Source organism: Rhinatrema bivittatum, chromosome 6 (genome assembly GCF_901001135.1).
Source record: "Rhinatrema bivittatum chromosome 6, aRhiBiv1.1, whole genome shotgun sequence".
NCBI classification, from domain to species: domain Eukaryota; kingdom Metazoa; phylum Chordata; class Amphibia; order Gymnophiona; family Rhinatrematidae; genus Rhinatrema; species Rhinatrema bivittatum.
The window spans coordinates 159,831,722-159,854,909 of record NC_042620.1 but is presented as its reverse complement, the minus strand read 5'-3'; the positions used below and the strand labels follow the sequence as shown (position 1 = coordinate 159,854,909).

At 38.7% G+C, this 23,188-nt stretch overlaps 1 protein-coding gene across 1 annotated transcript in view; it reads left to right on the top strand.

Annotated features, from left to right (window-relative positions):
- Positions 1 to 23,188, top strand: part of MYO1B (myosin IB) — a 367,758-nt gene that overhangs the window by 296,058 nt on the left and 48,512 nt on the right. Inside the window, 3 exon segments of the mRNA XM_029606086.1 lie at positions 3,257 to 3,343; positions 3,638 to 3,724; positions 19,093 to 19,179. Of these exon segments, the coding sequence (XP_029461946.1) occupies positions 3,257 to 3,343; positions 3,638 to 3,724; positions 19,093 to 19,179 (261 nt within the window).

Genomic DNA, 23,188 nt, shown 5'->3' with positions numbered 1-23,188 from the left:
TTGTGTTTAAGTAATACCGACATGAACAGTGGTTCTTTCTGAAGTCTCTGAAGAAAGGCTCTTGCCTGGAAACACTGTGCCGGTGTCTGGCATTCATTGTTCTCTTTATTAATTGGTGCTGACGACAGAGTTCCTGCCAGAAGATAAGTAAGAGTAATTACAAAGGGGACTTTTTGATGCATTGCAATAAAGTATAGAAAGAAGATTTTCTCTTACAGACTGATCAAAGACCTAGGATTCAAATGTGCAGCTAGCCGACAGCACTTGCTTTTAGTGGATTTTGGCATTGCAGTCTGAGGGTGGTCTTATCATATGTTGTGTACTGAGCTAGATATTTGTAGGAGGATTTTTTTCTGAGTACATTATTTTTTCCACCAGCAAATGTTTTCTTTTTCTAGTAGTATATCTCTACAACTTTTAATAAATTAGAATCAGTAAACTGCTTTATGATGTACTTTTGACAGGATCAGTTTCTAACAGAAAAGACAGCCAAGGAGACAAGGTGTAAAGCTAAAAGCATCTAACATGCCGAAGCATAATTATATTTATCATGTTCATAGCACTACTGAATGTTTGCAGCACTATATGGTGGTGATAAGAATTCAGGTACTCGCCATCGAAGTGGGGAACTGAGGCATTGAGATAAAGTAACTGAACAAGGTCCCTAAAAGCATCCTTGGGGGAAATGGGATTTGAATTCTGTTCCCAGCCCATTGCTTTAAGCACTAGGCCACTCCTTCTCCTACATTTACCATGATCCCACTCCCAATTGTCATGGATCTGAGTTGAGAGCCAGTTTGCTTTGATTTTGGACACATTTCACAGGCTCTTTTATTTGTGCATCTTTTGTGCAGGATAACTTTTCTGGTGTGATTTCCATGTAACAGCTGGAGAAAGCTTGCATGAAGGCCATAAGTCCTTTTTGGCTGGATGTGACCCTTTAAAAAAAAAAAAAAAAAAAATATATATATATATATATATATATATATTTATTTAAAGTCTTTTCTATACTGTTGTTAAGCGGATGCCATCACAACGGTTTACAATAGGGCACAAAAACTGTGTTGAATACAGTATCTGGAATTCTAAACTCTTAAACAGGTGCCGTTAATTTACTGTAACAAAGTTTCATTAAAAACAAAAATTTAGTTTGAGTGTTATAAGTCATGTCCAGTTTCCTCTTACTCGGCTATAAGATATCATACTGCTTTATTTTGGTTCTTTGTTGTTTAAAAAAAAGGAAAAGTTTAGGATAAAGTAATGAGAAGCAAACACTTAAAGAAACAAGGTGTGTGAGTGGGAGCTAGACTGCTGCAACCAAAATTTCCCTGTTTTCTGCTCTCAGTTCTCTTTGTGGTATGCTTGCTTAAATAGCCATGTTTTTAAACTTTTTTTTAAGGTTTTGATGTTACTTTGTAGTCTGATTTCTAATGGCAAATTGTTCCATATTGTGGGTCCTGCTAGGGATAGGACCCTATCCCTTACCTGGGTTAGTCTGGCTGTCTTTACTGAGGGAATAGTTAGTAGTGCTTTGTTTGCTGATCTCAGATTTCTGTGGGGGGTATGTATGCGTGGGGCTGTGTTCAGCCACTCCGCTTTTTCGTCATGTATTAATTTATGTATGGTGGATAAAGACTTGAATTGTATTCTTTGTTCAACGGGTAACCAGTATAGTTCTATTAAGGTTTCGGTGATATGGTCTCTTTTGCTTTTTCTGGTTAAAATTCTTGCCGCTGTGTTTTGGAGAATCTGTAGTGGTCTTATTGTGGTGTATGGTAGGCCCAGTAGTAGGGTGTTGCAGTAGTCAGTACTGGCATAGATTAAGGCTTGTAATACTGAGCGGAAGTTGTTGGGAGTTAGTAGTGGTTTTAGTCTTCTCAGAGTCAAAAGTTTGGCATATCCTTCTCTTACTTTTAGAGATACATGTTGTTTCATACTTAATTCTGGATCGATTATCACTCCCAGGTTTTTTACTTTCTCTGCTAGTTGTATTTTTTGGTTGTTTTTTAGTGTAATTGGGTTCTGAATGATCATTAAGTTTTTTCGTTCTAGATGTAAGAATTCGGTTTTCTCTATGTTGATCACTAGTTCCATTTGGTTTAGAAGTTGTTTTATTATATCTAGGTACATGATGGCTAAGTTTAATGTTTTTTCAATTGTGTCATCAATTGGGAGTATTAATTGAATGTCATCTGCGTAGATATAGTGTGAGATTCCGAGGCCTGCCAGTAGGTGACATAAAGGCAGCATATGAACAGTGTGGCAGATAGGGCAGATCCCTGTGGAACTCCTGTTAGAAGGTTTATTTTCTCTGACATAACTTCTTTGATTTGTACTTGGAAGTATCTTTTATTTAGGTAACATTTGAACCACTTGATTGTTATTTTACTTAGTCCTATTTCTTCTAATCTATTTATCAATATGTTATGGTTTACTGTGTCGAATGCTGCTGATAGGTCAAGCATTACTAAGATGTATTGTTTACCATTGTCAAATCCTCTCATGATGTTGTCCGTTAGTGCAAGTAGTAGTGTTTCCGTGCTGTAATTTTTGCGGAAGCCATGTTGTGAAGGGTAAGTATATTATTGCTTTCTAAGTGTTCTGCTAGTTGTTTTTGTATGGTTTTTCTATTAATTTTGCACTTAGGGGCAGGTTTGATACTGGTCTATAATTGCTCAGGATTAGGTGGTTGCTGTTTTTTTTCTTTAGAATTGGTTTTACTATTGCTCCTTTTAGTGAGTCTGGCATGTTACCTTCTTTTAGTGATAAGTTAATAATCTTTGTTAGAATAGGAGAGATTATGTTGGCTATTTTTTTAAGTCTGCGGTTGGAATTGTGTCTTGTGCATGCGGGGCTGTGTTTAGTTTTTTTAGCATTGTTTCCACTTCTATTTCTGATATTTCATCGAAAGTTTCCCATTGTTTAATGTCTCTTTTTTGCATGTTAATTTTTTGTTTAGTTATAATAGGAATCTTTGCTTTTAGGTTCGTGATTTTGTCATTAAAGAAGGTAGCTATTTCGTTACATTTAGTTACAGATAGGCTCTGTGACTTGTCAGTTTTATCAGTTGTGAGGTTTTTTACTATTGTGAATAGTGTTCTTGGATTATTTGTGAATTTCTCTATCTTAGTTCTGTAATAATGTTTTTTTGCATTGAGAATTACTTGTTTATAGTAGGCTAGAAGTTTCCTATATTTAGTCAGGTTGTCTGTTGTTTTGTTGTTTTTCATTCTTTCTCTTTTTTCCAAAAAAAAAGGCTCGAAAACGTCTTCGAGAGCTGAAGCACCAGAAGCGCTGCAAGGAGGCTGCCACAACCATTGCAGCTTATTGGCACGGCACGCAGGTAACAAGCACCTCAACAACCGTTGACCTATTCGGAGAGGATTGTGCAAGCAGCCCATCTTGAATGGCAAATAGAGGGAGGGGATAATTGGTTTTGATAACTTTGAACTGCCTCGCTCGGCATTTCTCTTCACTGCTTCACAGTTATTGAGCGGAAACGCTTGCCAATGCTTCATGTTCACCATTGATATTGACCAGTTTTTTCTCTAGCCTTCCCTGTCACCATTGCAAACTTTGAAAGTCACATTTTTCTGCTTTGAGCTCTTCCCTAACCTCATTTTCGAATGCACCACAGGCGCGAAAGGAATTGAGACGGCTGAAGGAGGAGGCTAGAAATAGACATGCTATTGCTGTTGTTTGGGCTTACTGGCTCGGATTGAAGGTATTTCACGGACACGTTTCACGTACCTCTCCATTGCCCGGTGATCCCTTCCCTTCAGTAGTAGCCGTTAGAAAATTAACCACTAACAGAACTGACTTTCCAGCTGTTTACTGCATGATATTGTCTGCTTCCCTTTGCATCACTTGCAAGTGCCTGAAAGACTTCCTAAACATCAGTCTCGCATCCTAGCCAATATAAGCATGCCAAATTGAGTAGAACTAACGGCTCACTAAGAATTTCTGTCATTAAAATCCAGTTGGAGAATGAGTAGTCACTTAGGCCTCAGCTCAGCCTGCATGCGACAGCGTGTCATAGCAGTAGTAGTAGTATTAGACACCTGAAATTGTGGATGATATAAGAAAGGTAAAGTATGGCCACTCCTTGTAGAACAAACATATAAGTATTAACAACCTTTTTTTTTTTTAATAGGTATGAGCCAAGAAAAGCAAGTGAAAGTAAAAATGATTTAAAAAATCTCTTTATGTTCCCTGAGTCATGTTAGGTATCACATGACTCAGGGTAATTCTAGAAAAACCTGTTTCTGTGCCTGTTAAATCCTTACAGCCTTTCAGAAACCCTAGCTTTTCATCAGCAGCCTAGGGGTTGTTTCCACCCTTTCCTTACAGAGAAGTCTTTTTCTGCTCTAGTTTTGGGTTACAAGCACATTACAGATTCTGAGAAAGAACTTTTCTGTCCAGCTACCTTCCAGAATCTGCTCCATAACCTCCCCTTCCTGCTTCTTCCAGAGGAGTTTGAAGTCAGGCAGCCTGAGTTCTAGCCTATTATTGCTTAAAAAGTATACTGGACTAGGAAGCAGGGAGGGGGAGGTCGATCTTGGACCTCTGCCTCTATTTGTTAAAATGCTGTCAGAGGGATTTGTGGGGGCGAGGGAGGCGCATCCACGACGGGGCACTTATTTTTTTTTACATTGACTTGTGGCCTGGGAGAGTGGCCAGATAATTTTAAACCTAACCAGTAATATTCAAAAGATAAGCAGTTAGGTTTAAAGTTATCTGGCTAATTGGATATATTCAGTGGGACGTTTATCACGCTGAATAACCAGGATAACAAATCCAGCTAAAATTATCCAATTTGTTTGAATATTGACCTTATAATAATCTTCCAAACTCTAAATAAATATAAGGGAGGATAATTTTATAACTCCCCGCAGTGGTAAAGTCAGTGTCTACATTGGTATAGGCAGGATTTACTGAGTATCTTCAAGGGCATTACACACATACAAGTTCACTTAGAAACTCCTTGGATAATTGGTTGAGTATGAACACAAATTACCTCATAAAACATTACACCTGCTCCAAGCAGGGCATAACTTGTACAGGGTTTAAACTTCAGCGCATATTTATTTTTATGCATGCTTGTTTGTAAATCTCCGTTTTGTCCATGTACCTAAAAAATATTGTTTGAACAAAGCTTTTGAATATTGCCTTCTAAGAAGGTAATTTTCAAACGGATATGCGCATGTAAAACTGGGCTTTTGAAAATTGCTACTTTAACATGTGCAACACCTTTGAAATTTCAATGAGTTTTCAAAAGGTTTTATGTGTACAAATGAGCTTTTGAAAATTGCTACGAGATATGCTACTTTTGCGCGTGTCAGTCCTTTTCAGAATTGCCTCCTAAAAGGTGAGTTTTAAAAGCCCGGAGCGTGCCTAAACCAGGAGCTATACAAACATGACGAGCTGGCGTGTGCCAAACAGATTTTAAAAGCTGCCCATGTACGCGCATAATCTCCTGCTGTACGCGCAAATTAAAAGTTGCAGAAAAAAGGGCAGGACGTGGACTGGCAGGGCATGGGCATTCCTGGATTTCAACTTCATATTTGCACATAAATACGCACACAGCCGTGCTCCGTGGTCCCCTACCACGTCACTTTACGCATGCTATGGAGGATATGTAAGTAATAAAATAAAAAGGAACTGGCAGCTCGGTGTGGTTTAAAGGGTCGCAGTTAATAAGGGAAAAGGGAGGCAAATAAGCTAAGGGGGTTTGGAAGTCCTATGCATTACCGGGATGAACTGGGAAAACTGGTAATGGTGTCTGCGTGAGTGTGTTCTAAAATCCCCCCACTTACATGGTAGAAGCAGCATTTGCGTGTATAGGTGCGCATGCACTTAAAATTGCACGCATATGTCCATGCGTTTTGGATATTTTATAACATGCGCACATATATGCACTTAGGGCTGGATTTTAAAAGGGTTACGCGCATAAGGTACATGCGTAACCATTTTAACCCCCCCCCTGCACGCGCCAAGCCTATTTTGCATAGGTTCGGCGGCCCACACAAGCCCCGGGATTCGCGTGTTGGGGGGGCGTGTCGGGCGTGACGCTGCGTTTTGGGGCATGTCCGGGGGGCGTGTCGGGCGTGACGCTGCGTTTTGGGGCATGTCCGGGGGGCGTGTTTCCGGCCTGGGGCTGTTTCGGGGGCGTGGCCAAGGCCTCCGGAACGGCTCCCGGGCAGGCGTAGCTTTTAAGATAAAGATAGGGCTGGGGGGCTGGGTTAGGTAGGGGAAGGGAGGGGAAGGTGCAGGGGGGTGAATGGAAAGTTCCCTCCGAGGCCGCTCCGATTACGGAGCGGCCTCGGAGTGAACGGGCAGCACATGCAGGACTCGGCGTGCGCAAGGTGCACAAATGTGCACCCCCTTGCGTGCGCCGACCCCGGATTTTATAAGATACGCACGGCCACGCACGTATCTTATACAATCCCGCGTACTTTTGTTCGCGCGCGCATAGATTTATAAAATCTACCCCTTATGTTATAAAATGGCTGCATCCCTGGGTGCGGGCCAATGAATGCTCGCACATGTGCACCCATGCGCCTGTTTAAAAGTTCCCATCCCTGTGTACATATGAAAATTCTTCAAAGCAGTTTGATTGCTAATAACCTATTTTCTATTAAGTATGAATAAATATCTTGCAAAAATGTAGACTTTAATAAGCATAAACCATATCAGAACTTTGCTCTTACTCCATCTCAGAGCATCTAGAGCTGCAAAGGTTTTGGGGCCGTGGAGCTGGAGTTGTAGCCTAGGCAGCTCCCAGTTCTCAGCCTTTAACATTGCTACATCCCTCCACTTATGTTTTACTGGACCCCTATAACCAAAATCCTAGAGCCAGGTCTGCCTTTCACTTGAAAAGTAAGATGGCTGAAAACCAGAAGCATCAGTTGAAAATGAAAAGGTAATATTTACTATTTTCCTGAATTAATGTACAATATGTTCTGTATATACTCGTGTATAAATTTATCTCATGTATAAATCGAGGGTATTTTGGGGTCCCGAAATCAAGATTTATGTGACACCCCTGGATAAGATGAGGGTAAAACCTAGGGGGCTTATGAAATGGTGAAATCATACTAAGAAACAAACCGATAACTTGAGAAAATTGCTTTTATCTTTTAAAAGCAAAATAGTGTTTCATAAGAAACATCCTTTGTCCCTGCTGTCTGAATCCTTGCCTCCCTCCCCCATGGCTGCCCCTCCTGTTTGAATCCTTCTCACCCTCCTGATTCCTTAACTCGCCCGCCGCTATCTGGACAATGACGGCCCCTGCTCAGGAATGTCCTTCCTCCTCCTCCGCGGTCTCCCAGTGTAGCGGTAGGTCTGCTTCTTACCCTCAACGCCGGATCCGTCGCTGCCGCTGTAAGAACGATGATGAATTGGCGGTCGTTCAGGCACATCCTCCCTCCTCCCCCATGGGATCCCAGTAGCGAGCCTTGAACCACGTGGTTCTAAGTGCGCCAGTCAGGCCCTGGCTTGGGAGGGGGAAGGACGTGACTGCCTGCACAACTGCAAGCGCTGTCGTACCGGCACGACGTAGATTGACCCTTGGACAAAGCGACCGCGATTTTAAGGACTGTTTTTGAGGGCAAACGTTTTCAACTTATACACAAGTATATATGGTAAGATGTTATTCTTAAAACTGAAAAATAAGTGCACATGTTAATGCACCCAGACAGAAGGTTGAACTAGTATTTGTCTTTTGTCTACCCTTGGAAATTTAGGTCAGATTTTTCGACATGTAATAAATTATTATATGTTCAGTGCTGATTATATGGATAAGATTATTCTTCTATGGATCTGCTTTAAATAGTTTCTATTTTCACTGTAAACTACAGAAAAAGTTATGAATAAACTAAATGAAATAGTAAAGTAGAAATAAATGAAGTTGCAGAAAAAGGATATGCCAGTTTTGAGATTATGGTGTAATTAACGGATTTTTTTCCATTTGTATTAAAAATGAAGCATTACAGCTAAGGTTCTGATGAGGCGTCTGATCTTTAAGCAAAGAAATGCATAGCTTATGTTATGTACGGCGGTGGCATTAGAGATCATGTGTTCCATATTCAATGACATTAGCTAAATGCCGACTTTTGAATATTATAGCTAAAATTTAGCTGGATAACCTAGCAGCATTCTGGGGGCATTCCGGAGTGAAGTTGTTAGCCAAATAAGCTATTTATCTAACTTATATCTTACCATAGCGCAGCCCCAAATTTAGCCAGATATGTTACAACAGTTTCCTTTCTGCATTTTACTGCATGCAGAAATGAAATGAAAAAAAAAGAACAAAAAGAATCAGAATGGAATTGTTTTCCCATGCACACCCCTAAAATATATCACACCTGAGAAAAATCTTCCTAATAATAGACAGGGAGATAAGTGTAAAAGAAAAGTGACTCTCTGTATACATTCATCTGACTTGTGGTCTGATTCTGAATTAACGGGTGGTTACACTTCATATAAGAGAGATAATTAAATTCTGGTTTTACCCTTTTGCATGCATGACTTCATATTTCTGCTTCTCGTAGGGAAGTGGATAAACTTATATATTTAATGTGGAATAAAAAGGATAAATTCAAGCTGTCCAGAACCCAGTTTCTTGTGGTGATGAGGTAGAAAATTCTGTGGTGTATTGGTGTAAGTTTGCATAACATTTACAATATTTATTATGGAAATTTTGCATTGTAGAAATAAAGTTGTTGATATTCAAAATATTTGTCTGGCTATCTTTTGGAGTTAGCTAGACAAAACCTGAGATTTGATTATTGCCCCCACTCACAGCTAAATTTGGTCCAGACAAATCGCTACCCACAAAAAACTTGACCAGACAGAAAGAGGTGGTTTAGGAGGAATAGTTAGGTTTTATCTGGTCAGCGTTAATATTCATCAGCCGATATCTCGATAACTCAAGTCAGCAAGATAGCTGCTATAGTTAGCTGGACCAGCAAGACAGGCCTCAATCCCTCTTCTCTCCTCCTGTTTTCTCATATTGTAATGGAGGAGTAGCCTAGTGGTTAAAGCAGCAGGCAATGAATGGGAGAGACCAGGGTTCAAGTCGCACTGTCCCTCCTTGTGAGGTTGGGCAAGTCACTTTACCCTCCATTGCCTCAGGTACAAACCTACAGGCTCATTCATCAAATCACTTTAGGGTGTTATTGTGGGCATTAGGGCCATAATGCATGTGATAAATATCACCGTGCATAATGTGTATGCAAATTTTGAAAAATGTATTCAATTGGAAGGGGTTTAGGCAGAGTAAATGGAAATGTGGGCTGTTTAACATTGTGTGCAGTAAAATAATGTGGGATTTAATGCTGGAAATAACTGCACCTTTTTTCTTGGCGTTATGCCTGCAATAGCTGTGCATTATGGCCAAAACGGGATTTATCGCAAATTCCATTTTGGGGGGAAGGAGGGAGGGAGAGAGAGCCTCTGCAGAGCTCCATTGATTTGTGAACTTTTTATACCACTGTAAGAGGGGGCATTATGAACTCAGGGTGAGGTTTGTGGGGTGAGTTGGGTTTTGGGGGGCAGTTTAACATGTATAGTAATATGTACAAAAAGCAGTTACCATCAGTGAAGGTTTAATGTGATTTGGAGTGATGAAAGAAGAGTAGATTTGTAGCATGTTCTCTCTACCTAGCTTGATTGCAGCTACGTAGATAGCTAATCCATCCCACCCTCCAAGTTAAAAGAAAAAAGATTTAGCTGGTGAATACCTGATCTCCTTCCCTCCTATCCCCCAAATTAAAAGAAAAAAAAGTTGGTGAGTGCCCAATCCTCTCCCATCCCAACCCCTAAAGTTTAAAAGAAAAAATGTACATGTTGTCTTCAGTATTCAAATGGGTGAGTGGCAAAGTTACTTGGCTAACTTTATCCAAGAGTATTCAGTGTCACATGTATCCGAATAAGTGCCGCTGGTTATCAGGTAAAATTATCCAGATAACTTTGCCACTCACCAGGCTTTTGAATATGGACCTAAAAGTAGTTTTCCAACCCTTCTTGTGTGTTTTTATTTTCTTCTTTTTTGATTCTTTCATTCCTTCTCCATTTTAGTTGTTCCCTCTATTTTTATTTTACTTTTCATTCCATTTTCTCCCATTGCAACCTTTTCTTTTGCCTGCCTCCATCCTGCTACTACTGTTTATTCTTTTGAGACTTTTCTGTCTTCTGTCCTATAGTTTGTCCTCCGTCTAGTTCCCGATCCCTCTATCTCCCACTTCCACCTCCAGCCTCATGCCTGTCCCCCAGCCTCATTACCAAAACTCCCACCATCTCATTCCTCTTACTCTAGTACTTATTTCTATAGTTGTACTAAATGCCACATGTTACTCCAGTTCTTAGTACCCCATTTATATACCTCTTTCCCCCAACCCTCTATCTCAGACTCTGTCTCTCCCCTTCCATTATCTGTCCCCCATCCCTGGTCCTGTTTCCCTCCCTCCCCCTTTCCCTCTCCAAACTCTGTGCTCTCTCTCCATTCCTTCATCCTATGCTGACCTATCCAGTCCTATTCTCCTCCTCCTCAGCTGCTAGAGGGAAGAAGAATTGGATTGGCAAGCAGGGGAGCATGAGAGGTAGGATTCACCAGTGAGCTAGCAGCCAGGAGATGGGTGATGGCTTGGGAGGAAGGCTTGGTGCGGCAGAAGCAATATGAGGATCAATGTGCAGGGGAGAGAAGGAAGAGAGTTCTCATGTGCCTATGCCCTGATCTCAGCTCCCTCTTCTGGCTGGTCCCCAGCTTTATATAGAAATATGGAAATATGATGGCAGAAAAAGACTGTATGGCCTATCTAAACTGCCCATCCATCCAACTAATTTACAATTCCCATCACTGCCTCAGAGATCCACTGTGTTTATCCCATGCTTTCTTGAATTCAGATGCTGTTTTTGTCTCCACCACATCTACTGGGTGGCAGGTTCAGGCAACCATTATCCTTTCTGTAAAGAGATATATCCTAAGATTATCCTTAGTCTAACTCTATCTCATGACCTCTCATTCTAGAGCTTCCTTTCCATTGAAACAGGCTTGTCTCCGGTGCATGGAAATCTTTGAGATATTTACATGTCACTATCATATCTCCCCTATCTCGCCTTTCCTCTAGGGTATTCATGTTTAGATCTTTGTCTGTTCCTATATGCTTTAGAAAAATATACCACTGACCATATTAGTACCCACCCTTTGGATCAACTCCATCTGGTTTATATACTTTTGAAGGTGTGGTCTCCAGAATTGTACACAGTATTCCAAATGAGGTCTCACCAGGGACCTATACAGGGGAAATATCACCTCCCATTTTCTGCTCACCATCATCTCCCTATGCAGCCATGCATCTTTCTGGCTTTTGCTGGCACTTTATCCACCTGTTTGGCCACCTTAAGATCATCAGATAAAATCATCTCAAATCCTGCTTTTCTGTCATGCTTAGAAGAATTTCATCCCAATGCTGTACCTCTCCCTTGGGTTTTTGCAACCTAAAGGCATTAGTTTGCATTTTTTAGCATTAAATCCTAGCTACCAGACCCTAGACTATTCCTCAGGCTTCGCTAGATCCCTCCTTAATTTTTCCACAACTTCTTGGCTGTCTACCCTGTTGTAGATTATGATATCTTTAGCAAAAAGACAAACATTTTCTGACAATCCTTCTATGTCGCTCATGAAAATGTTGAAAAAAAAAAAAAAGCAGTCCAAGGACCGATCCCTGAGGCACACTGCTAGTAATGCCTCCCCTTCCTCAGCGTGAACTCCATTTACCACTACCCTTTGTTACCTCCCACTCAGCTAGTTTCTAACCTAGTCATTCACTCTAGGTCCCATTCTGAGAATGCTCAATTTATTTATAATTCACCCATGCGGAACTAGGTCAAAGTCCTTACCGAAATCCAAATACTCTACATCTATTGATCCAACTCTCCAGTCATCCTATTAAACAAATTGACTAGAATTTTCTGACAACATCTACTTCTGGTAGATCTTGCAATCCATTGGATCCCAGAAACTTCACTATCTTCTGTTTTAGCAGTGATTCTATTAATTTATTCACCACAGAGGTCAGACTAACCAGTCTGTAATTCCCAGCCTCCTACTTACTTCCACTTTTATGAATAGCTCTGTCTGTCTCCAGTGCTTCAGAACTATTCCTGACTCTAAAGAAGCATTGAAAAGGTCAGCCAGCAGAGCTGCTAGAATTTCTCTGTTCCCTTAGTCCCCTTGGATGTATCCCAAATGGCCTCATTACCTTATCTAATTTAAGTTTAGTTAGCATCTCACGAGTACCCTTTTCTGAAAAGTGATTGAAGTTTACCTCACTTCCAGTCTTATTTGTGCTTGTTTTATATGATCCTGCTCCTGGCCTTTCCACAGTGAATACTAAACAGAAATATTTGTTCAGTAATATAGCTTTTTCCTTATCTTCTAGCAGATTTGCAGAAAATAGCAAATCTCATGGCAATGACCAAATGTGCCAGCCCTCATGGGATTGTGGGAAACCAGGAGCTTTGTTTATGAGCTGAAACCATATAGAAACCCTAGCCTCAATGTTCAGACAGGAAGGTTTGACAATATTTATTTAGCGACTTATATAATGCAAGGATTCAAAGTTATTGGCTTCTTGAATTTGAGGGTAAAATACCATGGTAGTGTCCCCTTTATGAGCATGAGCTCCCCATCCTGTTTTCTGCAGCTTCACCTATTCATCCAAAAAAAGGCTGCTTGGACCCACCTATTTATCATTTGCTACTAATTAGCTTAGACCCACAACCTTTCAAAACGTTATGCTGCATGAACTGCTGTGGATCACAGCACACATGGATCTGCTCTGCATATTTCAGCTTCCTGTTGATTACCCGGGAGAAATCACCCAAGGGAGTCAAATAGGTTCAGACTTCGTGGACCTCTGATTGCCTTTCATCCTAACCAGCTGAATGTATGTAATAAAATCCATTATTAGTGGGCTTTTAGGATTTGTTTAAGTTTAATTTCATTACTTTTAGATGTACTTGTTATAGCATAACATAAAATATTTTGCAGCATTACAGTTTGTACTAAACAGATACAACTATTTGTAAGATTTTATACTGGGTGATTTTTATAGTCTAACTGTTCTGGTAGCTAAAGCAATGCTTCCATTGTGTTTTTTTCTGTCATCAAAACTCATAAAATTATCCAAAGCACTAGCTTTGTTGTACATTATCTTAAATGAATGATCAATATGAGGGTAATTTTATAACAGCTGAAGTCCATATGCAGTAAGGACATGCAGTAAGGACATGCATACTTCAGCCCTTATTTTCAAAGTGGACTCATGCGCATACATTCACTTTGAAAATTAGTGGGGGTATGCAGGATCCTGCAAGCATACACGCACATGTTTATTCCTACTTGGGAGCAGGTGTAAATGTGTACCTGTACATTTACGCACATTCTTTTTGAAAATGGAAAATATACGTGTAAATGGTTTTCCCGCTCCTGGGAACAGCTCTTTCAAATACACCTAAAAGTATGCGTGACATTGGTTCTATGCACATCTTTTTTTTTTTTCCTGCAGCAGAACCAAAAATCTTTTCCACCTTTCCTGGATAGACCTAGTCACATTTGGAAAAACCCATATATTTTATCCCATAAATTCTTCAGTAGATTTCTGGAAATAGAGACAGGATCCATTGTCCAAATCTTCTCTGAACTTGAATAAAACTAATAAAGTAGCTCTGTTGGAATCAATATTCTCGTGACCTTCCAGCACTGTAAACTCCACATTAGAACTAGGCAAAACTTCAACTGGATTCAGGTTTCCTTTTTGTTGGCAAAAAATAAATCTTATTTAAAGGATAAATTTCCTCAGATGACATTAATAAAACCTCTACTAAATACTTCTCAAAAATTTCTGATGGAGACAAAGGAAATCCTTGGAAAATTAAGAAAATGAAGATTCAATTGACGAGCTTCATTTTCAAGGAATTCCATAGATTATATACTGAATCCTGATCTTTGAGTAAAGAGGCATTAACAAATTTGACCTCTTCAAGCCGTCATCAATCTCCTTAACCTTTTCTTTTAATCTAGTTAATTCAGAGTCCTGTTTCCCAGTTAAGCCATTAATAGTTTCATGCAACGTAAAAAGACATCATTAGATCATTAGCAGTACTGCTCATGGAAGAGTCTAGTCATGCTAAAACAACCCAAATGCAATCTAAAGTGACCACAGGGGTGGGTTTAACTAAAGGAGGCTGAGACTCATGCTCTGAAGGTTCAGCAGGCAATCACCTGTTCTTCAACCCAGCAGTATGCAAGAGCTCCTCCCTCTCGACTCCCACAATCAAAGGATCAAGATTCACAAGGCTTCCCCCCAGAGCCGAAGTCACCGTGCTTCCACTCACCACGACTTAACCTCCATCATCACACCTCAATGGGATGGCTGTGAGGCCTGGAGGTTCCCTCAGGACCAGTGATACAGAGCAGAGGAGACAAGGAGATATTGTTTCTAGCTGAAATGGGATCTCCCAGACGGTTCATAGCAATAGAATCTTCCTCTGTAACAGCCACAGCACTCTCCAGGTAGATTTCCAGTTTCTGTTGCAGAAGAGGAGTAGAAGTCACTTCAGGGTAAACTCTCAATTTACCCTTGCATTTCAGAGATATATGAAGAAATAAAATTTCAAGAAAAAACCAGCAGGGGTAAGAATCTCAAAAAAGGCAATAGAGCCCCAGGATGCCAGTCATGTCACCATCTTGACTCCTTCCTTCTCATAGCTTATCTTTATGTACACAACCCCTAGGATAATTTTCAATAAGCTCATTTATTCACACAAAACTGCATTTTACATGCTGAAATGCTTTTGAAAATCAGACTCTAACAGTATGACAAGTGAGCCATTGGGACATCACAGTCACTCACCCAAAGCTCAGTTGAGGGTTGACCAGCAGCTATCTGTAAAGGAATGGTATGACTTTGTTCAACCTTATTTTGATTTGGAGAACCTAGATGCAGTATAACACCTCTGTAGAGAATGGCAAGAAATACTGAGTACAGTTTATGATAGGCTTGCCCCAGCAAGGATGATTTCCTCAAGGAATAGCTATAGATGTGTCTCATGGTATACATCTAGTTTAATGGGTCAAAAGAGGGCATTGCAGAAATTGGAAAAATATGGAGAAGAACAAAGGATATAGAAATAAAACAGCAATATCTGGAACAAATGAAATTGTAAAGAAAACAGTGTCAGGAGTGTGAAAAGGCTAGGATAGTGATACCAATAGAACAGGCTATTAATCAGCCTTTGGAGCTATTTTCCATAGTAAAAGGGTCAACAACAAAACTGAAGGTAATTAATGAAAAAATTCCAGATTCTGACACATTAGCTAATTTTTTCCTGAATAAAGTACTTGACTTGCATGCAGAATTTGAAGTTGGGAGTAAAATAGCAGCTGGACAAATAGTGGAAGGGGAGAAATGGCTAAATTTTAGGCATGTCTCAAAGAAAGAAATTAGAAGAATAATTAGTGCTTTGTGGTCCACTAGTTCCATGTTAGATCCCTGTCTTTTCTCATTGGTTAAAGGATAATGCATTGTGGGGGTCAATATTCAAAGCTGACCATGAGTTTAACTTAGCTGTTAGTGCTTATCCGGCTAAGTTACGATGTATGTTCAGCAGCACAGCAAAGCCACTCAATATACATGTGTATATATATACGAACTTAGCCAGGTAAGCTATGTTTAGACCTACTCTATGGCATGTCTAAATTTACATATATACTTATGTGGCTAACTCCGAATATCAGATATACGGCTAACTCGCTCTGCCCCAATCCGTTCAGTACACACCTACTTTTTGTGCGTGTAACTTTTAGCTATATAAAGCACTTATGCAGCTAAGTGGTGACTGCATTGTTAATCAAATATTGTCAGGAGGGGGAAATGCCAAGTCAGTTAAAAAGTATTACTGTCAGACCTGTGCAGAAGAATGCGAGAAAGGCCCCTGATTTAGTTTTAAGTTATCGCCACACAACAAACATTCCAACTGTAGGAAAAATCATTGAGAAATGTGTATTATCCCAAACAAGGGAATATCTGGGAGAGAATGTATTCTAGATCCCCAGTAATATGGGTTCCGTAAACATCACGGAACAGAAACATTATTGTTGACCTTGGTGGATGGTTTGTACCAAGAATTAGATCATGGTAATTCTGGGGTTTGACTGCGGCGTTTCATACCTTGAATAATAGAGTTTGATTGTAACAGTTGGGGATAAGAGGATTGGGAGAGTGGTATTGAAGTGAGTTGCATCCTTCTTACGGAATAGGTGACAATGGGTACAGGTTGGGCAGATTTGTTCCACTTAGAAGGAATTGGAGGTAGGAGTTCCTCAGGGGTCAGTTCTTTCCCATGTTTTATTTAATCTGTATGTTACCTCTTTTTTCAGTTTTAGGGAAGATGAATGTTAGATTTTATTGTTATGCTGATGATGTTCAGTTTTATTTACCTAGTTCAGATGGTAAGTTTCCAGGACTGTTTTCACAGTGTATGACTGTGAAAACAGTCATACACTGTGAAATACTGTGTATTTTGGGTATCTCAAAATCATTTAACATTAAATGTTTGAAAGACCACATTATTGTGGATTGGCAAGATTGTGTTGCCAAAAGTTGGATCCTTATCTTTTGCTGGTATATGCTAAATAAATAAACAAAATAAATACATTATTATTTGTGGCTTTAACATCACTGCCAAGCACCTTTCTTAATACGTTTCTGACCTAGTATTCAACCACCTCAAGAAATACTAGGGCAGCGATGGTAAACTCCAGTCCTTGATTGCCACGAATAGTCCAGGTTTTCAGGATATTCACAATGAATATGTATGAGACAGATTTGCATACAATGGAGGCAGTGCATGCAAATCTTTCAAATTGTAGATATCCTGAAAATCTGGCTTGTTTATGGTACTTGAGGACTGGAGTTTACCATCACTATATTAGGGCCTGATTTCCCATTCTGTCTCTGTGGAATAAAATGCAGAGTAAATAAGGCCCTTTAACTATTCCAAGATAAGAAGGCCTGAGATGCAGGTAAGCTGTAATATTAGCATCTTTGTCATATGTAACTGCTAGATATTAATTTAAAATATTTCTAAATAGGAAGCTTGAGTTCTCCAGTCTAAATCTGGCATATAGCATAGTTTATGTAAAATATTAGCTTTTAAGTATTTAACAAATTATCTCATATTTTCTGCAGATGTGGTACTTGGCTGTTAATTTTAATATCTAATTGTAATTAAGTGAATAAACCATTAATTAAAGATTCAACAGTTGAATTTCTCTATCCATTGCCAGATTGGTTGGTTGCCCTAGGGCTAATGTGTACATGGTGCCAGAGTATGTTAGCAAAACTATAAATTTAGCCTTAGAGTAGCAGTAGTATTAACTTTATAAAAATGTGATTTATTAATGTGTTGTAACCAGTGATTGATTTTATTTTTACAAACAAAAAGTATTAATAGCTCCTTTTTTTCCCTGTTTTTCTTCCCTGATCTGAATTAAGTGCTAGGCCTGGAGAGCTCCACTTCCACAGCCTGTTCCACAACGTGGTGCCATTAACTTAATTGTGCTAGCTTTACACCCAGAGTCTGAACAAGGTATTAGGTTATGTGAAATCAAATGAGATCTACAGATATTTGGAGAATTGTCACAGCAGGACATGCCCAGAAAATTTGAACTGTTCTGAGTGAAAGAGGGAGGAATGATAGATATTCAAGGTGGAGGGAACCGCCTTTGAAGCTTCATAGGGTCATAAGCTGCAAACTTGAGTTTGATTGCCATCACCACTGGTTTGGAGACTTCTTAAAAAGAGATTCGTTAATAAAGGGTATCCTAAAATGTAAACTGAAGGACCAACATCACAAATGGTTGTAACTTAGACGCATGTTGTGCCTTTGTCCTGATTAATGCATTATATATGACCTTGTATGGCTATGCATTGAAAGTTCATCTAATGGAAAAGCCAGTCTTTTCTCAGTGATTAATTTCCTAGTATATGACCTAACATAATATAATTAGGCCCCATATGTTCAGAAAACTAAGGTGACAAGGCATATAATTGAGTAAATTTTTAGGCTGCACTGTGTCTCATGGAGTCTAGGCAGAAAGGCTATAACTGCATTTTCTTCCATAGCTTTTACCACTATCTCAAACCCAAGAAACTGAAATTAGAATTAGATGAAAAAAATGTATGCTTTGTTTTTCAAGGCTAATTTTATAGAACAACTTGTAAAAGTAGGTGTGGTGAAGGGATATGAACACCTGTTGATTTTTTTTTTTTGTGTGTTTTGCTATAGATTCAAATCACAATTTAATCAAAATTGTGTGTGTGTGTGTGTGGGGGGGGGTATTATGAGATCAATAAGAAACCATATATAAGAACTGTGTAATGCATTAAACCAATATCAGCGAAAATGTACAGGACTCATTATTTTTGTTGCAGTTATGTACTGCTTCTCGCAAACAGCTTGAAGCAATTTTTAACATACACAAAATAACAGTAACAGTAAGCATGTTCTTGACTTTTTTTTCAGTGTGCACTTAAATGTTCTGCTTTCATGTGTGATATCAATATTTCAATACACACAGGATCATCAGTAACACAGTACTGCAAAAGTTAGTTGTTCAATAACTTTTGGTAGAGATCAGACCTGGACTAGACCTCAGCATGTCTTGATCTCTGTAGATTTGTGCTTTGCTTTGAAGTGTTTACGCAAGGCAATGTGTAAAACAGAGTAGCTTTCCTTTAACATCTAGTGTTGGTAACACAATACCTTTTCATACCCATTACTCAGAGTCATTTAGCAGACTCCACTAGATCTGATCTTCCTTTATTTGGGTGGAAGCCTAAAGGCTTGGACAATTAAATGTTTATGATGACTTAACCTTTCCAACAACATTGAGTTCCACTGCTCTTTCGCCATCCTTTCATCTTCGTTCATAAAGCAGCTGTTCTGTTTTTCTGGTCGTTGTGCTTCTGGTCATTGTGCTTTCTGCATCGGGCTGTCTCTTTATTCACTATCTAAACATTTTAGGCTCGAAGGGAATTGAAACGCTTGAAGGAGGAGGCTAGGCGTAAGCATGCAGTTGCAGTCATTTGGGCTTACTGGCTTGGACTGAAGGTACTTTCCCAACCCCTCCTGTGTGTGAAAAATCTGTAGTGTGTGTCTACTGTCTACTAACACATAGTCAACTGTTGATTATGCAGATTTCCAAATATTTCTTGTGCTTTTCAAAAATGAGTTTTGCCATGGAACTTTTCATAAGCAAACCCTTTCTATACTAAAGTGTTCTCATACTTGTAAGAGTTGCGTTACTAAACTGAGACATTTGGGTTCTATATAAGGGGCTCTTGTATTGCTTCCAGATTATGTTTACATAATGGTTTAGTGATCAGTTTTCAAATAGTTTGGGTGCCTAATTTTGGGAATAAGGCATCTAAATCAGTCTCTGTGAAAATTGACTAGGGCTTAGCACTTTCCATTAGGAACCTTCAAAGTAGTTGGCAACAGGGATGGAGTTATGTTGGCAGGTGAACAACAGTTCCAAATTTAGGGCACCTACATTTTTCAATTCCTAAATGTATAGGAAGGTTTAGCCAAAATCTTAGCTTACTTAAATTCAGCTGAAAATTTTCCTAGTCTCCTAAACTTTGGGGAACTAATTTAGGGACTAAGCATTTTTTTTAATTGACTCCTTAGTTCGTAGCATAAATAAGAGTTTCTCTATATTTTCAGTCACCTTCTGAATGATCTCTACATTCCTATACCCTTTTTCTGTACAGAGTCCTTTATAGCTAAATCATTTTTACACAAACCTAAGAAAGATTATTCCATTTGTTTCAACAGTAGATTATTCCTCAGTACCTGGATTTCAATAAATGTTAACATTAAAATCCAGGGAACCTTATTCTAAATAATTTTTCATCTTTCTGGTGCCTTCAGGTCAAGGTTTCTTAAGCTGCCCTTTGCATTAATGTGTATATGACTCACTTAAATCCAAAGGTCATTGGGGGAATAAAACACTTAAAACAGCCAAAGACAAGAATGATGTGTAATGATCAATATAGGAAAAGAAAACTATCAACTGTCTTTCCCATCTTGTTGCTTTTTTATTTCATCTATATCTTTCCAATACAAAGGTGACAAAAATTGTGTCTTGTATTCCAGAGGAGGCCTTATAGTGATAATATCATATTTCCCCACAACTAATCAACCATTTGGCTACCCTAGGATCTTTAATGCTCTCCCTGATGCTGCTTCACACTGTAATGTCATTTTTAGCTTGTCTATCCAGTTTTCTTATTGTAATAGTATTGTTTACCCTCTGTACCTTGCTCATGACATCATGAGCTCTTTGTTCAATAAGGTCATTGGGAGGGAGAAAATAACCTGAGATTTAAAAGCATCTATGGGTGAAAAAAAAAGAACAAAGTTTAATTAATATTCTAAGTAAATACTGAATATGCCATATAGCAACCTCAGCTATGGAATATGTCTCATTTTCATGGCATGTAGAAACTCCATACGCATGCTTTTAAATGTGAGAAGTGCATGCTGTGATCATGGCACATTAGTGATCTGATACTGTGGAGGCATTGCTGTGTAAACCATTGTGATCTATACATGGAATGACGGTATATAAAATGTCTAAATAAATAAATAAATGATGTTGACAATTCCAACTTCAGGTGAAAGATGAATATTAAAATTTAGGTTTTATGCAAAAGAGAAACACTAATATTGGTAATGTGTATAAAGTATGAAAAATTCAAGCAGTACTGCACTCCCCTCACAGGTTATAATGCCTACTTTACAATTCAGAAATGTGGTCCCAAGTTCCATGGCAAACTCATATCTGTGTGTTTAATACTTCTTTAAAGAGACAGCATGCAACTAATTGCCTGATTAGACATGGCTACCAAAATGTGTTTTATCTGTTTTACTCTTGAATATTTCAGATGCATGAAACAAACCAGAAAACCAATACTAATTTTGCTGCTTTCACTTTTCACTTTAATGCTGACAGTAGAATCAAAGAATGAGGTCTTTTCTAGTTTTAGATGAATATTGAAGCATCTAGAAAATTTTCTTTTTTATTTCCATTGTACGGATCAAAGAAAAATTATTTTACAGGGAGAACATAAAACGTGACAAGTTTTAAGAACAAAACTAGGCATAGAAATTGTCTGCTAAACCCATTGTTTATATACATAAAGTGATGGTGACTCTGAAATTCCCATTATCTTTGTGCACCTACCATAACTAATAGATTGACTAATCTGTGATCATGATTACAAGGAGAAACAGTGACAGACAATCTGGCATTTTGCTCCACAAAGGAGCTCCATTCTTTGTCCTGTAGTTGTACAAGGCTGTAATGGCATGCAGGGATTATTAATCAGTTTCTGTTTACATGTACATTAAGATCCTTTAGAGATGCTAGTGGTTTGCTAATTAGCAGGAAAGAAAATAACCTTTCCACAAAGGCTGGGCACTATTACAAATGCTTTGCTGTCCCCTGTCTTGAATTAAGGTAATGTGATTGGCATGGTAGTATGCTTAGGAACAGATGTACTAAACCTTTTCCCCATAGACACAAAATGGGAAAAATCTGTTAGTACATAGGGCCCTAGAGATGCAAAAATAATGATCAACAAACAAAGCGATACCTATTTACTTGACTACCAATATAGTTGGGACTAGCGTTTGAGACTTTAAAAGCTCTTTATCAGGCCAGCATAAGTGCTGGAGTATAATTTGTGAACACTAGTCAAAAATATTGTAAATTAGCCCTGTAAAAAGGGATCACTCACGCCTAGATGCCAGTGTTCTAAGGTGAGCCAAAACTTGCAAAGGCGAGTTCATAAGTGGAAATTGCTGTTAGCATGTATTAAACCATTTAACGCACACTATTTGCCCTTTATATTTATTTATTTATTTGTTTACTATTTGTACTTTTTGAAAAATACAAGCAGTGATTTTGCCACCCAGACTTTTTCTTTTGTGAAGTTGTATGCAAATTCATTGCTAATGAATGGCTGTAAGGTAAAGTCATGCAAAACACTTTATTAAATATGAATGCACAGTAAAGCTACATGCAAAAGAATCTTCTCAAATACTATATCACAAACAATAAACCATGCCTCAGGGATGTGTAGTTAAACATGTTGCAAGAAAATCCCTGTATAAACTGTGTACACTATCTAGTATGTAATAGCCAACAGTGTAATAGCGTTTGAAATTTGGGGCAGCCTAGCACACTGACTTTCTTGTTTGTTGGCCTTTATTTCTCCATTGACTCCTAGATGTTAAGAGATGGTGTTCTGAAAGTTGTGTTGTCTGTTAAAAAAAACCAAAATATTAATTGGCAAAGTATGGGTTTTGATTAGACTGGCAAACAAATGGTGTTTCTTCTGTTAAAATGTCATTTACAAAAACTAAACCACTTTCCCTAATTTCACCCCATATTAACTAAACTTTTCCTACTTCAGTTTATTGTAGCAAGCCCAGATCTCATAGTGGATGGTTACAATGCTCAAGAATCACTCCCACAAAGGCTCGTGCAAAACGTCCATTAAAATGTCGGTAGTGCTCTGAGAGATCTTTTGCCTGGAAGGATTTTAGAATCTGATTAATTTGCATCCACCATAAATTCAAATATGGTATTCACAGTTATTAGGGATTGAATTTTCAAAGCTATTTACACACATGAAATTGAGTTTTATGCACCCAAATGGCAGATAGAAAAGAGCTAGGGGCTTTGTGCCTGTAAAAGTGTGCGCATAACCCGATTAACCATGTTCTTCTATGTAGACCAGTGATAGACTCTCCGGGGCTGGAGGTGGAACTCATGTGAATACTTTCTGATGTCTGAAAAGGTCTGATTTTCAAAAGCATTTACATGCTTAAAAATGTGTTTTACACGTGTAAATGCAATTTACCCATATAAGTGGGTTTTTGGAAATTGCTTCAAAATATGGCATTGAATTGTCTATAGGTGATTCACATGTAAGGGCAGTTTACCCAAGTAGATGGCATTTGAAAATTGCTACAATAATAGTTACATTAATATGTGTTAATCCTTTTGAAAATTACCCCCTTAAAGTTGAATTTTCAAAACGATATGCAT